The sequence below is a fragment of the Zea mays genome, chromosome 4 (genome assembly GCF_902167145.1).
Source record: "Zea mays cultivar B73 chromosome 4, Zm-B73-REFERENCE-NAM-5.0, whole genome shotgun sequence".
Classification (NCBI taxonomy): Eukaryota; Viridiplantae; Streptophyta; class Magnoliopsida; order Poales; family Poaceae; genus Zea; species Zea mays.
Window position 1 is genome coordinate 249364014 of NC_050099.1, and position 16934 is coordinate 249380947.

A 16934-nucleotide genomic window follows, 5' to 3' on the forward strand; every position below is an offset into this window, starting at 1 on the left:
GCCGGGGCTCTGCTTGCCAAGGTTGGATTGTTCAAGGAGAGGGGTCTGACTGTCGAGGCTGTGGTTGCCGATTTTGTTTTCAAGAACATTCAGTCACTAAAAGACAGAGTGTATCCAGCTTATCTGTATCGAGGCCTTGCTGATTCAACCCGGGTTACCAACAGAAAGATTTCTGCTGTGGATTTGGTGAGCCGGCTTGAGATGATACTCAGAGGCAAGGTGTCTAATGTCGGTGCTCCTGTTGCATACTCAGCCTGGAATCTGCCTCCTTTCAAGGCCTTCATCAGTTTTGTGTCAAATCCTCCTACTGGTGATAGCGGTTTGGGTCTTAGAGTGCGACCTTCTCCCGAAGAGGTTGAGGCTTTGGTTGCTTCACTTGGCGAAATCCCCGACGACGAGAAACAGGTTCATTTCGAGGTGCCTTTGAATCCGAGTGACGCAGAAATAAGTGCCATGCTAGACATGTTGGCTGAAGATTCCTCTGATGCAGCCCCTGCTAAAACACTGGTTGTAGCACCCATCCCCGAGTCTGGCAAAGCTTTGGATACTCAGAGGTCTGATAGTATTCGCCCGAAGCGTCCTCGCCGAACCAATCCTCCAACTTCTCCTGCTGAGGGGAAGAAAAAGAAAAAGAAAAAGAGACGTCTTCGTCGGGTGTCATGCTTGAATCAGGATGCCAGCCCTTCTGCTCCTGTTGCTGAGGCAGTGTCATTTCCGGTTTTTGCTGAAGCTGATCCCAATGGGTGTGACCCGACTAATGCTGAACCCAATGGGTGTGACCTTGATTATGTTGAACCCAATGGGTGTAATCCGGCCAAAGTTGAACCCAATGGGTGTACCGTCCGCATTATTGATGAAGATGAGGAAGAGGAGGAGGAAATTCCCTTGATTCGGAAGAACAGCTGGCGCTACATAGCCAGCGGGGAGAGTAGTGGTGTTCCTTCTCCAGCTTTGTCTGCTCTCGTTGGTCTGCAAGAGTTGTCTCTGGCAAATTTTGATCAGACTCTCGAAGACATGGTCCCAGAAGATCTATTGTCAGAGCCGGTAGATGGTGGAATGATGGAAGTTTGCGCTGATGTGCCTGATGCCGGGTTAGAGTTATCCCGAGCAGCATCTCGTGCCTCGTCGACCTTGGAGAGCGGTATTAAGAGTCGAGAGGCTGATCTGGATTGCTCTGTTCCCATGGAAGTTGTTGAAGATCCTTCAGCCTTAGAGGTGGCAGCTACAGAGAGCTCGGTCCTCAAGGATGGAGCTAGCGTTTGCCCAGCCCCCGAGGGTGTTGCCGGAGATGATCCAGCTCGGATGGGTAGCGCGAGCTATGACCCAGCCCCCGAGGGTGTCCGAGTGGGTTCTCCCTCTCATACTTCCATGGATGTTCATGTAGGGTCTTCTTCTCCGCATTCTGGTTGCATGGTAGCGGCACAGGCTTCGGATCAGGAAGTCGCCTTAGAGGTCGGCGCTCCTGATGACGGAATTTTGATTTCCGCTGATGACATTGAGTTGGTCCCCACTGATGCCTTGCTTCGGTTGGTAATCCTTCATCAAGTCACCAATTGAATTCCCATGATTTGGGGTTCCTTCGTTTTCTCCAACCTTCAGGTAATTTGGTTTCTTCTGGTTTGACTATACTCTAGGTGGACTACTGTTCTTATACTCATCTGTTTTTAATGTCAGGCATTGATTGACGAGATGGCTGGTCAGCTGAGATTGCAGGGTACCTCTGTCTCAGAAGGAGCTCTGTCTCTGACACATTGGAATCCACTGCTGGCATTGGTTGACGAGATGGCTGGTCAGCTGAGATTGCAGGGTACCTCTGTCCCAGAAGGAGCTCTGTCTCTGACACATTGGAATCCACTGCTGCTTCGGCAGCGGGTATCTGATTTAGAGATGGCGAATGCTGGTCAGTGCCCTTTGTTTCTTCTTTGGTTGCTTGACTGACCTGCTTTTTAGCTGAACACCCTTGTGTGACCGTTTCTTGATAGATATGGCCCGGCGGTACTCTGATCTTGAGGAGAAATATTCTCAAGATCAGACGGACTTGGCCCGGGTTTGTGCTTCTCTGAATGATGCCAACATGCTGAATTCCACTCTCCGTGCTCAGCTCGACTCTGAAAAGGTGACCAATGAATTAAGCTTTACTTGGCTTTATCTGATGTGTTCTTAGTGCTTGCTTGACGTTGGAGAAACTAATTCTTGTCTACAGGAGGAAAAACGTGCCCTTGCAACTTCCCGTGATAACCTTGACAAGTTATATCGCGACGCTAGCAATTCGTTGACTATCTTGGAGAGGAGCCATCGTTTCACCATGGAAGACTTGGATAATCATCGTTATAAAGTGCAAGAGTCCCTGGATGATATGATTCGTCTTAGACAATTGGTGTCGAGCAAGGATACTATCATCAAGGATCTGTGCGCTTCCAAGAGGTCAGTCGCCTAGGAGTTAGAAACTGCTCGGTTGGCTGTCAAGGCTGCTGAAGACACTTCCGCTACCCTGAGGGCCCAGCGCGACAGAGCTATGGACAAAGCCATTCACGCGGGGCGAATCCTGATGAGGAGACCTGACGCGGTTGTTCCTGACGACATAGTGGCAGACGTGAATGCCGCTCCTGATTCTTCGAGTCGCCCCTCTTCATCGGTCGCTCCTGAGAAGAACATTACCAAATAAAAACACTGAATGTTTTGAATATGTGGTTAGTGTGCTCGGATATTTTGTTAGAAAACACTTTGTAATACTGAACGCCGTTATTGTTTTCCCGTTGTTAGAATACAACAGTATCTACAATTGCGGAAGTAAATGTAGTGTGATGGTTTTGAAATTTCTTCGTATTTTACGGGGCATAGAGGTCGCCCTAAGATGAGTAATTGCGAACGTGCTTGTGTTGGATTAAGTAAGCGCGAGTGTACCGTGCCAATTTAAGTCATTACTGACTTAAACCGACTGCTCCGATAGTAGGGTATAATGGTCACCCCGAGTTAAGTAAGCGTGAGCATGTCACACCGCCTTAAGCCATTGCCGACTTAAGTCAATTGCTCCGTTAGTAGGGTATAGTGGTCACCCCGAGTTAAGTGAGCGTGAGCATGTCACATCGCCTTAAGCCATTGCCGACTTAAGCCGATTGCTCCGTTAGTAGGGTATAGTGGTCACCCCGAGTTAAGTAAGCGTGAGCATGTCACACTGCCTTAAGTCGTTGCCGACTTAAGCCGATTGCTCCGTTAGTAGGGTATAGTGGTCACCCCGAGTTAAGTAAGCGTGTAGTTTGACAGTGAACAATTTGAGTGTCTTTGAAGTCTTTTTATTGATGATATATTTCCCAGTTTACAGAATACATTGTCGTCCCAATAGCTTTTGAGATATAGCTAGGGGTAAAACTTCCTGAGATGTTCTATGTTCCATGAGTTCCCAATTTCTGTGTCGTCCATTTGAGTGAGACGATATGATCTAGGCCGAGTGACCTCTGCTACTATGAATGGTCCTTCCCATAGTGGTGACAGTTTGTGCCGTCCCTCACCCGTTAAAATTCGACGGAGGACGAGGTCTCCTACTGCGAAGGATCGATGCCGTATGGCCTTGTCATGATAGCGTCTCAGAGTTTGCTGATACCGGGCTGACTGAATCACCATATTCAATCGTTCTTCTTCTAGTATATCAACATCTTCTAGTCTAGTAGCCTCAGCTTCTGCTATGTTTTCAAAGATTAACCTCGGTGCCCCAAACTTGAGATCTGCGGGTAGCACTGCCTCCGAACCATAGACCATGAAGAAAGGAGTGTTTCCATGTAGAGCTCGGCTAGGTTGAGTTCTCAGGCTCCAAACGACGTACGACAACTCTCTAATCCACTTTCCTGCGAACTTTTCATTCTTGTCGAAAACTTTCTTTCTGAGTGCTTCCAATATCATCCCGTTGGCTCTTTCTACCTGCCCGTTGGCTCTTGGGTGCGCCACCGAGGCATATTTGATTTGAATGCTTTTTTTGTTCGCAGAAATCGAAAAACTCTGAGCTTGTGAAATTGGATCCTAGGTCGGTTATGATGCTATTTGGTATTCCGAACCTGAATATTATGTCTTGTATGAATTCCACCGCCTTAGCTGAAGTTAGAGAGGCAATGGGTTTGAACTCTATCTATTTAGTGAATTTGTCGATAGCAACTAGTACATGAGTGTATCCTCCTTGAGCTTTCTTGAAGGGTTCAATCATATCCAGTCCCCAACATGTGAACGGCCAGGTTACAGGTATGGTTTGCAGTTTCTGTGCTGGTAAATGCTGCTGTTTTGATAAGTACTGGCAGGCTTCGCACCTCTGGACTAACTCGGCTGCATCACTCTTTGCTGTTGGCCAGTAGAAACCCGACCTGAAGACCTTCCCAACCAGGGTCCTGGATGCTGCGTGTATCCCGCATTGCCCAGCATGGACCTCATCCAGAAGTTGTTTTCCAGTAGTCGAGAGAATGCATTTCATGAGGAATCCTGATGCGCCCCTTCTGTATAGCGTTTCTCCAATGAGAGTATAATGAGCTGATTGCCTCGCAATGCGTTCGGCTGCATTTTTGTCATCTGGTTCCTCCTCATTCTTTATATACCTGATGATCGGCTCCCTCTAGTCATCTGGCTCTGGTTGGCTCAGAATATTGCATTCCTCTACCCGATCTAGTGAAATGCTCGGGTGCAGTACTTCTTGGACAAAAACTCCAGGTGGGACCTGAGTTCGACTGGATCCTAGCTTGGACAATGCATCAGCTGCCGTGTTGCGGTCTCTCTCCACATGATGAAATTCCAGACCCTCAAATTTGTCTTCTAGTTTTCGGACAGCGGTGCAGTATTTTCCCATGGAATCATTCGAGCAATCTCATTCTTTATTTATCTGACTTATGACCACCAGAGAATCTTTGTATACCATCAGTCTCTTGATGCTCAGTGATATGGCAATGTTCAGTCCATGAATCAGAGCTTTGTATTCTGCTGCATTGTTGGATGCTGGAAATAACAATTGAAGAGCATATTTGAGTTGTTCACCTCCGGGTGGAATGAAGAGGATCCGTGCGCCTGCCCCCTGCAGTTTCAACGAGCCATCAAAATACATGCGCCATACTTCTGCAGTTTCCGGGTTATCTGGCACCTGTTGCTCGGTCCACTCTGATACAAAGTCAACCAGTGCTTGAGTTTTGATGGCGGTGCGAGGTCGAAATTCAATGTCATGAGATCCCAGTTCACAGGCCCACTTGGCTATTCTTCCGATGGCTTCTTTATTGTGAAGAATATCCCCTATCGGAAATCCAGTGACTACTATGATTTTGTGGTCGTCGAAGTAGTGACGGAGCTTGCGTGCAGTTAGAAGTACTGCATATAATAATTTCTGAACTTGAGGGTATTTCTTCTTCGAGGTACCCAGGACTTCACTGATGAAATAGACAGAATGTTGTACTGGGTATGCATGTCCTTCTTCTGCTCGCTCGACTACCAACGCGGTGCTCACCACGTGAGTGTGCAAGAGATGTATAATAGCAGATCTTCAGCCGGTTGAATCAGCGTGGCTCGGCGAGGTGGTTTTAACACTGGTGGTGTTGTCAAGAATTTCTTCAGCGCATCTGGAGCTTCCTGTGCTTCTGAAGTCCACTGGAATTTGTCTACCTTCTTGAGCAACTTATAGAACGATAAGCCTTTTTCTCCCAGCCTTGATATGAATCTGCTTAGAGCTGCCATGCATCCGGTAAATCTTTGTACTTTCTTCTGTGATCGTGGTGCTTTCATTCTCATGATAGCCTCGATCTTTTCCGGATTGGCCTCAATTCCCCGGTGGCTGACAATAAACTCGAGCAACTTTCCTGCCGGTACTCCGAAGACACATTTTTCAGGATTAAGCTTCCATCGATATCGCCGTAGAATGTTGAAGACCAACTGTAAATCTTCAATGAAATTTTCTGAATTCTATGTCTTAATCACCACATCATCCACATAAGCTTCCACACGCTTGCCCCAGTGGTCGGCTAAGCATGTCTGAATAGCTCTCTGATAAGTCGCTCCAGCGTTTTTGAGGCCGAACGACATGGAGGTATAGCAGAAGGCTCCGAACGGGGTGATGAACGCTGTTTTTTCCTCGTCTTCTTTTGCCAAGCTAATCTGATGATACCCAGAGTAGCAATCCAAGAAAGACAACACAGAACATCCGGCGGTTGAGTCCACCACCTGGTCTATCCTAGGAAGTCCGAAGGGATCCTTCGGACAGTGTTTGTTGAGATCCGTATAGTCGACGCACATGCGCCAATCCACTTTATTCTTTTTGAGTACAAGAACAGGGTTAGGTAACCACTCAGGATGTAACACCTCTCTAATGAATCCGGCCGTGACCAAGCGAGCCAGCTCAGCACGGATGGCTTCTCTCTTGTTGGGCGTGAAGCGACGCAATTTTTGTCGGATCGGCCTCGCCTAGGGGTAGACCTTCAGTTTGTGCTCGGCCAGTTCTCTCGGGACTCTCGGCATATCCACAGGTTGCCATGCGAATACGTCTCGGATATCTTGCAAAAACTGGACGAGCGTGCCTTCCTATTTGTCATCCAGACTGGAACTGATGATAGCAGTTTTGCGCTCGTCGACGAACCCAAGATTGATTCTCTTGGTTTCTTCAGTCGGCCGTATAGAGGTCACGGCTTGAGCTTCATTCGCGGGTACCGCGAGGTCCTCCTCAGGCTCTGAGTTCGCCTGCGCAGAAGAAGTAGCCGATGGTTTGGTGGTGAGGGCCGCCTGAATGGCCACTCGAAAACATTCTGCGGCGCATGGAAGTCAGCACGCACAGTTATGATTCCTTGTGGTCCTGGCATCTTCAATATCATGTATGTATAATGTGGAATGGCCATGAACTTCGCCAATCCAGGCCTCCCGATGATGGTGTTGTATCCGTAGTCGAAGTTTGCCACCTCGAACCTCAGGAACTCGGTCCTGTAGTTTTCCGGAGTTTTGAAGGTGACCGACATGTAGATGTGGCCTAGCGGATATTCTCCTTCAGTCGACACGATGCCGAAGAAGGGTGTGTCCGACTCGTGGAGCTCTTTAAGGGGGACTCCCAAGCCTTGGAGCGTCCGGGGGAAGGTGACATTGATGCTGCTTCCCCCGTCCACTAATACCTTCTTTACCCTGCTCTCTCGGATCACCGGATCGACGAGGAGCGGGTACTTGCCTGGGTGGTCGAAGTTGAGCCACTGATCTGCCCGGGTGAAGGTGATCGGGTGCTCAGACCATCGGTACGGGGCGGGAGGACCGGTAGCCGCCACCAGTATCTGACGATCGTTGAGCTTTTGTTGTCTCTTGCTTTCTTGCGACCCGTGTCCGCCGAAGATGACGTTGACTTCTCTATCAACGCGCGGGAAGGCTCCACCTCCTCCCTCCTCCTGTTGTTGGGGTTGTCGCGGTTCTCCTCGCGGCGGGGGAGGAGGTAGAGGTTGGAAGGGTCGGCCGTTCCCCACGGAATGCTTGAAGTCTCTGCAGTTCCGGAGGGTGTGGCGCATGTCCTTGTGGTACGGGCACTGGGCATCGAGGATGTCGTCCAGTGTGCGCTCGCCTCCGTGAGGTCCTCCTCGGGCGCGAGAGGCGGGCGGTCCGGCGGCGTGGACCTCTTCACGAGGCCTTTTCTCCCAGCGTTTGTCAGGTTGCTGGTTCGTATCACGTCGCGGTGCTGCCGGTGCGGGCTTTGCTCCTCCGATGAGGTCTTGAGCTCGTTCGTCGGCGGTGATGTAGAGGTCGGCTTCCCGAAATAGCTGCTCAGAAGTGGTCGGCGCCTTCTGTAGTATGGCTCGGACGAAGGCCGAGTCATTGGATCCCCGGTAGAAGTCCTCGATCACTGCTGCTTCCGCGACCTCGGGGATGCGATTTCTCATGGTCTGAAATCTTTTGAGGTACGACCGGAGAGTTCCGTCCCCCCGGCGCTTGATGGATTTGAGGTCCCATGGTTGCGCCGGTTTATCGGAGAGAGATTGGAAGTTGGCGGTGAAGCGCCGACTGAAGTCGCTCCAGTCGTCGATGCAATGTCGAGGTAGGTGTCGCAGCCATTGCAGCGCGTCTTGTCCAAGGACAATAGGTAAGTACGCGGTCATCACATCTTCGGTTGCCCCAACGGCTCGGGCGGCAGTGGTGTAGACGGCCAGCCAGCCTCCCGGATCCTGCTTGGGTTCATATTTGTCAACGTTGGAGACCTTGAAGTTAGGGGGCCACTGAATGGCCCTGAGGCGTGGAGTAAGTGCCGATACTCCACACGTGTCCTCTTGTCGTCGATGATGATGTCTGTCCCGGGGAGGGGAGTGGTTGTCATGGTGCCTCGACCATCCCCAGGTGGTGCCACCAGTCGAAGCCATTGCCGACTCAATCCTGGTGGCCTGACTCCGTGCCGGGATGTCGTGATCCCGGTCACACTCTTCTCGGCGACGGATCTCGTTCTCGTGTCGTCGTTCGCGCGAAGCGTTGATGGAGCTCCGCGCGTCCCGCCGACTGTTGATGGCGTGTCGTAGATCGCTCGACGGATGAGCGAGTGGCAGAAGGTGGTTGGCCGCCCGAGTGAACAGCCGCCGATAGCCCTCGGCGTCTGGAGTCCGGGGGAGGCCATCAGCTATCCGAGCCAATACCCCACCGACTTCACTCGGTGTGTTCATGGCTCGGGCGAAGTCGGGGTTCAGGTTGCGTCCGAAGAGTGGATTCTCTCGACGTTGCCTTGTTTCCTGCTCAGCCTGTTCTTGAGCCTGCCGACGGTCACGTCGTTGAGAGTTCCTTCTTTCTCTGAGGACCCATTCTTCCGGAGTTTCTCCCACTTCTGAGACCTCGTCTCGTGATACGGGCTGCGCCGGATCCCGTTCTCCGGCCTCGTGATGTCGCCGAATATTTCGGCGTCGGTTTCTCCGCCGGCGAGATTCCCGATGAAGAGGTTCTTCTCCTAGTGCAGTCAGTTCATCGTCGGAGATAGGATTCGATTTTGCTCTTCCCCTGATGAAGAGGATGTCGGGGTAGAATGGAACAGTTGTCGCGACGATTCTCTTTCTGCCCTTCTTTGAGGACGGAGGCACAGAAAGAGCAGCTTGACGATCCTTTGCCTCATTCGCTTCCTTTTTCCTTGTGATCCGTGTCCATTTTTCCGTCGGAGAGGTGGACAGCGGAGTTCTCCGGGTAGACGGACCCTCGGCTCCTAGCTTGCTGAAGGTGAACTTTTTTCGGAGCGCTGGAGGTCGCACTTTTTCCTGCTTTGCTCCGATTTTCTCGAAGATCTTTGAGGAAGACTTTCTCTCCGGTGGATCCGCGATGCGATGCAGAGTTCCCTCCTCATCCGCTACAGATGAGATAGTTCCGAAGCAGAACACGGACCCGGGACGGAGGATGATCTTGTGGTGGAAGGTGACTGCCATTGAGCTAGCTTAGATCGGTGACACACCCCCTACCTAGCGCGCTAGCTGTCGGTGTTTTGGGTCCGACCGCGCACCTGGGGTTGCCCCTCAAGGTGCTTTTTGGAGTAGGACAGTTGTGTACAGGTTCGGGCCGCTTTGAGACACGTAACACCCTACGTCCTGGCGTGAGTACTTTATGTGGTGGGTTACAAGGAGGTTCTCTAGTGTTGGAAAAGTAGAGAGCCGGTTGGGTGACTAAGTAGTGAGGTAGATGTCTTTGAAGGGGTGTCCCCTAGGCCTTATATACTCGATCGTGGGGCATTACATGTGGATATGATAACAATGTGTGCCTAAGTAATAGTGAACTGACTGAGTCTATCTTCCTATAATTCAAGAGACCCATCCTCGCTCGGTTCCGATGTACGAGGCTCCTGCGCGGGAAGGTCGGGTCACTGTTGAATTCGTTGGGCCGTCTGGGCTTGCGTCGATCCGATCTTGTGTCGATCCATTTCACTAGGCGTTCTTTCCCAGGCCCACGAAGGGATGACCTCGCGAATTATTGGGCCCACGGGCCTTTGGTGGGGTCTTTTATCCTTCTGGTGGACCCGGGGGATATCCGTCCCCCACACCCGTGTTTATGGCAAGGCATGTGTTCGTGCGTCATTTCGACAGCATAACCCTTTTTGTTTTGCGTTGCGCCATTTTCAGATGTGCAAATGGAGAACAACGAGGTGATGTTGCCAAAATTTCGTTCGAGCTCACGCCTCGTCATAAATACGGTCACATCCGGGTGGGTTTAGGACCTATATATCATTTCCTATAGATGTAGAGGCTTGATTTCTTTGTAATAATCGACGGTTCATGCATTACTTAACTAAGTTAACGTTTTGTATCTAGTATGACGAAGTATCGTCAATGGATGTATGAAGGTTGGAAGAAGAAGAGTGGCTGTATCAAGTTAGTGGGTTGCCAAGACCGACACTCGTGCTTTTACTCGGTCAAAGATCAAAACCAACGTTAGGTGTACTTGTAGCGAGTGTCGAAACATTTATTTGCTTGACAGTTGGATTATGTCGATAGAACTATTTGCCTGGATATAGGCCTTGTGGATCGATCCATGTTTGATATATAGATAGACAGAGCACATGCATGGGCGACCAAGTGTAGATGACAAAGGCAAGACAAGGAGGATCTATGCGTCCCTTTGGTTTCCTCCATTTTTCCTTCTCAAATTCCTTGCACATATTGCATGCGTCACACATGGTATTCTTCGTATCGGCTGGTCATCAGTGGTCAATGTGCATTATTGCCGTTTGGTCTCTGACAGGTAGGGCCCGCTTGCTCCTGCGTGCATGCTCCCGGTTCAGCCCATAACACATTTTTTACAAAAAATAGTACTACTACACATGTCACGCGCACAGGAAGGCACATGCGCCATGTGATAACAATCGTACTACAACGCGCACAGGAAGACATATAAGCAGGTTTCAACACCAACCGATGGGCAATGTGGTACTAATTTTACCTTGCAAAAAAATGAAAACAGACACATGCGCCGTGTGAGGCCCATCTACCAATTTGTCCGAGGCCCATCTCCCATGAAACCCTAATCCGTGGCCGCGGCATCCAGCCCTGCGCCACCGCCGCTTGTCAGGCTCCACCGCCCCATCTTCTCTCCCGCTGGACAACCTGCAACGCCCCAAAGCATCGCCCGCCGATGGCGTCTCCGCCCCACTCAGTCGAGGTCCGGACCCCCGGCGACTCGCCGCGGCCCACCGCCGCTCTCCTCTCCCCCTCTATGGTCACCCCAGCCCTCCACCGCCTCCCGCCTCCTGCTCCTCCTCACCGCGGTCGTCGCCGCCGCTACGACCTTCGTCCTGCTCCGCCCGCCCATCACCGTCGTGACCGCGGCGTCCGCCACCGCGCGTCCGCTCTCCAAGCCCGTGGTGCTGCTCACCCCCTGTCATCCTCGGCGATTCAAGGTGTTCTGCTCACCACCTGTCCTTCTCGCTCTTTACTCTTTGATTGAGATTAGGGTTCTAGGGATTTACATTGCTCTCCAAGGAAGGACAGGGACTTGCTCTACCCCGTGATCCACTCCCCCACTGAGCTGCTTTCCTACCGAGGTCGCGAACTCCTGTGCGAGATCCACGCTGCTCTCCATGGAAGGCCGGGGACCTGCTGTACCCCGATGTGGAAATCTCATCCTCGGCGATTCAAGGTGTTCTGCTCATCCCCTGTCCTTCTCGCTCTTTACTCTTTGATTGAGATTAGGGTTCTAGGGATTTATTGCTTAAAGATTACGTGCTGACGATTTGATCTTTGGCCAAACCTCTTATCCCGCCTGTTGGTGAGTTAGTTTAATTGTTCTGGGCGGAGTGTGTTCTACGTAGGATCAAGGCGAGTTGGAAATTCTGAACTTGGACAAACATAAAAAGTGCCTTCAAAGTAAATAGTTGTTTAATGTGCAGTAGGTTGATTTCTCATCGGAAAATTTTGAATCAGCTTTCACACACCCCTCTAGACTATAGTTGCCTGATCGGTGCTTCACCCTCCCATTCTTCTTTTCCCTAAACAAGACAGGAGCAAAGTTGAAAAAAATAACTAAGATGATACTTCCAGCACAGATGGTAAAACAATCCGTGTCAAGAAATATAGAAGACAGATCAAGTTGTAGCTTCATGGAAATAATATTCAAAGAACAATAAAATGTTGCTACTACGACTTTGTAGCCTCTATTATGCTCAGAAACGACATTGAAGGATATCAAAATCAACAGTAAGAGCTGAATAAACTACTGCTCGAAAGCAACACTAAAGGGTGAAAAATTTAGCTGAAGAGCTGAATAAAACTATCATTGCCTGTGAACAATTAAGCAAGAAGGATGACAGATCCAATAGAAAGAGCTGAAATGAACTATCATCATCACCCCCAATCTAGATTTACAATAACATATCATAGAAAACCCTCAGCAGAATCAGGCTTCTTGGGACCGTTGCTAGAGTTCCCGTCAATAGTGGACACGGTGACCGGAATAGTGACAGGGCTTCCTGGGACATGAGTGTTTGCAAATTCACCTTCGGGTTGATTATGCTCTCGCTCACTTTGCTCTGTCATTAGAACGCTATCATGAACATTGGCCTTGGATACTTCACTCTCGTGGCAGCTAGGATCCTTCTCAGCTGTATCTATGTTTTCTTGCATGTGGGATACTACTGCTATTTCACCCTCGTGATTTTTCTACTCCTCTATACCCGTTTTCGAGTTACCTGCTACATTAGTCATTTGACGTTCACCCGCCTGATGCTCACTCTCCTAACAAGTCATTTCAGGACTTTCTTGAACGACGTTCTTTGTAGAGTCATCTTCATGACGCTTCCACTCTTGCTCATTCGCTTCAGAGATTTCAAGCAAATCAACTTTTGCGGTTTCACCGCTCTGATTGGCTCCCTCCTGCTCAGCCATCATCCTTTCCTTTATCGACTTGCTAGCATCAGTTGTAGTGGTTGCAACCTTGTTGTAGGCATCAGTTACCCATGCTGCACCTGTAAGGATATACCTGTTACTCATGATGACAGAACTAGCAGTAGAGACAGTCTGTTCGGTTGCAGCTAATGCTGACTTGGTCTTCTCTGCAACCTGGTACTTCTCATCCATCTCCTTCATTTTCTCATTCACCACTAAGGTCCTGGTGCTGAACTTCTGGCTTAAGCCCATTGTCCTGTCAAGGGAAGCGACTTTGGCAGTTGCAGTTGATGTGAGCTGATGCTTTTCAACGAAAGCCTTTGCTTTTTCAACTGCGTCCATGCCGAGAACAAACCCTTTGGCTAACATAGAAACTGCAATATCCTCAGCCTTCTGAAGAGCAGATTCCATGCCACCAGTGTTTTTTGACTGATAATGCAGTTGGCGGCATTAGGAGTCTGAGCTTGTTAAAAGAAATTTTGCTAATGGGGGATTTGATGTAACATGGTTCTACCTCTAGATCAGCTAAAACAAACGCTGGTAGCTTGTAATCGATGGCTGGTGTGATGATGACAGCCATATCTTCTATAGTCGCTCCCTGCATTAAAGCACGGATTTACGTAATAGAATTCATAAGTGTAGAAAGGTTACCTTTAACACAATGTTAGGTAAAAGACAAGAAAATCAAATGAGATGGAAAATATAGTAGTTAAAGACCAATAACAAGAACACATCATACACGGCAGTTTCATGGAAGAAACCATGTATGCAAACTGCATATTCATATTAAGTTCAGGACTCTCAAATCTAGAAAAAGAGAAGTAGTAGTAGTAACCATCTCTCATTCAACAAAATCAGTGGATATAATACTAAATTTGCAGGCCCTTATTTCATTGGCAAAGTGTATGAAGATGATCATCGTCATAAATAATTTGTAGCAGACCGTAGAAACCAACGCAAAAACTTATACCGTAAGAAGCATATCCCTCTCTGCTCCTTGATTATCTCTGAACGTGATGTAGGCAAATTGCGACCGCTCATCACAACTGCAAAAGCATTCCAGGTCAAATCATGCATGCGCTTATGCTACCGAAATATATCATGGAGATGATATTGGCACTAACCTTTTCAATTCTACATGCACAATCTCACCAAAAAATGAGAAGAACTCACTAATATCTTGCTCTGATGCTTTAAGTGAGACGTTGTGGACCTTTACCGTGCCTGTGCCTGCCATGGTCGCCTTAAAAAAAAGTTGGAGGACAAGAATCAATCGGCAGTTTCGATAAATACATGTTTTATATTCTTTAAACTACCATATCTAGAGAATTACTCAACAAGGTCGTTGATCTCATTGACCTTACATCTGAAAGGTGGGATAAAGACTTAATCTAAGGAATTCATTGTGTTCTTTTTTGTGACAAATAATGCGCCAAAAGCGCCTGCTTCTACCAGTACCGGAAGCGCGGCAACTAGCTAGAGCAAATCTCAACTTGTCCGTTGGAAAGCAAGTGAAAGAGGTATATCCTTTTTTTACATTGAAATATCAAAGTACCATGCAGATTTTATTTCAGCTCTATGGCATGATGCACTCGCACTATTATCTCTACTATTTATTAAGACGGTAAGGGTAGCCTGCCGTTATACCATTCTGCGATCTCAGCCGTCCATTCTCCCGACGTCTGATATTGTCCGATCCCGCACAGCCATCAGGCACGCAGCGTCCCGGCCACTTGCCAAAAACCCTAATCTCCAGCACCCCGCCGCTTGCCAGGCGCCAGCCATCAGGCACGCAGCGTCCCGGCCGCCCCCGCAGCTTGCCACCGCGGTCTCTAGCGTCCCCGCTGCTTGCCAGCCGCCAGCCGCGGGCTGCAGCGTCCGGGCCGCAGCTTGCCAGCTTCCACCCGTGGCCTCCAGCGTCCCTGCCGTTTGCCACCGGATTCGAGATCCTGCCCTCGCCCTTCATCCTTCTCCAATCTGCTCACCCCCTCCTCCGCGTGAGCCGCAGTCGGCCCCCGCTCACGTCCCCCTCGCCTATACCGCGTTGCCCCACCGCCCACGCCTCAGCCACCCCCCGTATAGAGCCCAACCCTAGAGCACCCATCGAACCCCGCCGGCCCGAGCCCCGGCCCCGACGCCACCTTGCACCGCCGCATAGATGGAGTTGCTGGTGCCGGTGCCATGGTAGTCGGTGTCGACGCACCGCACAGATGGAGTCTCTGTGGGCGGTGATCGATTGAAGCTTGGCCAATTCCGCACCGGAGCGCTTCATCACCGCGTGGTCGTCTCTCATCGCAAACAGAGAACTACACTGCGTGGAGGCCGGTAATGAAACCCCACCACTTCGCTCTCTGGTTCTCTATGCTTTGATCCGTCGGGCTAGGGGATTGGGGTTCTTAATCATCGGGTTTTAGTGCTCTGGCGAGACTCCACCGTGCAAGCCTGGGCACCACCGCGTCCGTCCGGGAGGTGGGGGAAGCTTCGGGCACCGTTGATCTCGGGAGGTTCAGCCACTGGAGAGGAGTTGGATAGGGAGCATTGGAATGGCCGCCGCCGCATAGGATGGAGCTGGATTCCTCCGGCCACTGCTCGGTTGCTCCCTAGACGACAAAATCAAGCACGACGCCGACGAGGACACGCTGAGCCGGGACGCGCCGCAACACAGCGCGCGACACTTGCCGCCCTTGCCGTGCCGCATCATCCCCGCAGCGACATGGCACTGGCCGCCTCCGCCGATCCTGTGTTCCTTGCTTTTTTTCGTTTTCTTCTTTGCGCCCTTACCGCCTGGACCACCGTCTGCAGATTCGAAGGCATCGTACTGCAACAGATGCTTCCTCGAACTCTTCAACGCTTCGCTGAAGGACTGACCAGAGGCATCTGGATTGTTGGTGGCTGATGGCATGCCATACGCCCCCATCTCTTTGTTGCTAATAACGCAGCCTTCCATACCCTGGGCTACTGAGGCCAATCCTGATTCCATCTTATTCTCTGTACAGTAAGATCATCAAAATTAAAAATATTGGTGTAAAGCAGACATAGCATTTCGTAGATAAATAGCAAGGTACTCCCTTCGTTTCTGATTAAATCAGTTCCTACACTTGCCTTAAGTCGAACTTCTTCGATGTTTGGCCAAATTTATAGAAGAAATTACAGATATGACACCAAAAGAACACAATATGAAAATATTGTTTATAGTGAATCTAATGATACTAAACTGATGTCTTTAATCTTAATGATATTTTCTATAAATACAGTCAAACTTAAAAAAAAAGTTCTACTGAAGACAACTCTAGAAATTGATTTATTCAGAGACAGAGGGAGTAACAAGAAAAGTACTTCGGGTTGCCTATTATTGTGCAATAAGTTGCGCACTAGCATTGTGCTCGTTCAAAATATCATAGAACATGCCTATAAGCCACCCACACTTCAGGTTTGTGATCTAGACAGTTTTAAGTTAGCAATTGACAGCTTTGTTTTAAGTGAAGCAAATTCAGCTGACTTTTATATAAAACCTCAAAGTAACATTAACCAAAGTTTGAAAAACATACCATCAAAAGATGCAAGTCCTGCTTTCTTCAGCCTGATCACTGACAGATCTGCAGAAACAGATTGAGATGTAGTACTATGTTGGGAGGAGAGGACAGTGGCCCCAGTATGCAACTGGGGTGCACAAGAAGAGGACGGTGCGCCATTGTAAAGCGAACAAAGGCAGGGGCGGGCGGGCGCCGCCTTTTGGTTCTTTGATTGCGCAAATTTTCAAGTCATGGGAAAGACATGGTAGGAATAGCTACGTAGCTTGTTTTGGGATGTAGCCGGATCATGCTGTCCCCTTGCTAGCAACAACTTGGCGTCTCCAGTGTGCTGCAATCGCCTTTGATGCCCAATTCTCAATTGGGGATTAGCTACCTAATCAAGTTAAAAACGTGACTGGCTGAGTATTAAAAATCCTAGGCATCAATCATGTTTCGTAGTCACCGTTGCTTAGTGTGCCAACACATCATAATTACAGCGACACGCGTCTGTGTGCTTTTAATCGGATGAGTGTAGAACTGAGATTTTCAGTGAAGAGAGGATTTAGTACTAGATCCATCTAGCCTACAAGCAGCTGTTTAC

The 16934-nt window shown here is 49.5% G+C and overlaps 1 protein-coding gene across 1 annotated transcript; it reads right to left on the reverse strand.

Moving 5' to 3' along the window:
- Positions 1-12671: 12671 nt before the first annotated feature.
- On the reverse strand, positions 12672-14787 carry LOC103656048 (binding partner of ACD11 1). Its single transcript, XM_020552391.2, has 6 exons — positions 14526-14787; positions 14155-14187; positions 13946-14045; positions 13792-13867; positions 13336-13419; positions 12672-13250 (listed from the first exon to the last, which is right to left on the reverse strand). The coding sequence occupies exons 1-6, from the start codon at positions 14785-14787 to the stop codon at positions 12672-12674; spliced, it is 1134 nt and encodes a 377-aa protein (XP_020407980.2).
- Between the last annotated feature and the right edge of the window lie 2147 nt (positions 14788-16934).

Excerpts from the sequence above, each read along its gene's own strand:
- LOC103656048 (XM_020552391.2), bottom strand. The coding sequence starts at position 14,787 with ATGAAGGGCGAGGGCAGGATCTCGAATCCGGTGGCAAACGGCAGGGAC. Across the intron at positions 14,188-14,525 it reads ACGCTGCGTGCCTGATGGCT|ATGTAAGGTCAATGAGATCA; the intron begins GTGCGGGATCGG and ends CCCACCTTTCAG. Across the intron at positions 13,420-13,791 it reads AGAGGGATATGCTTCTTACG|GGAGCGACTATAGAAGATAT; the intron begins GTATAAGTTTTT and ends GCTTTAATGCAG.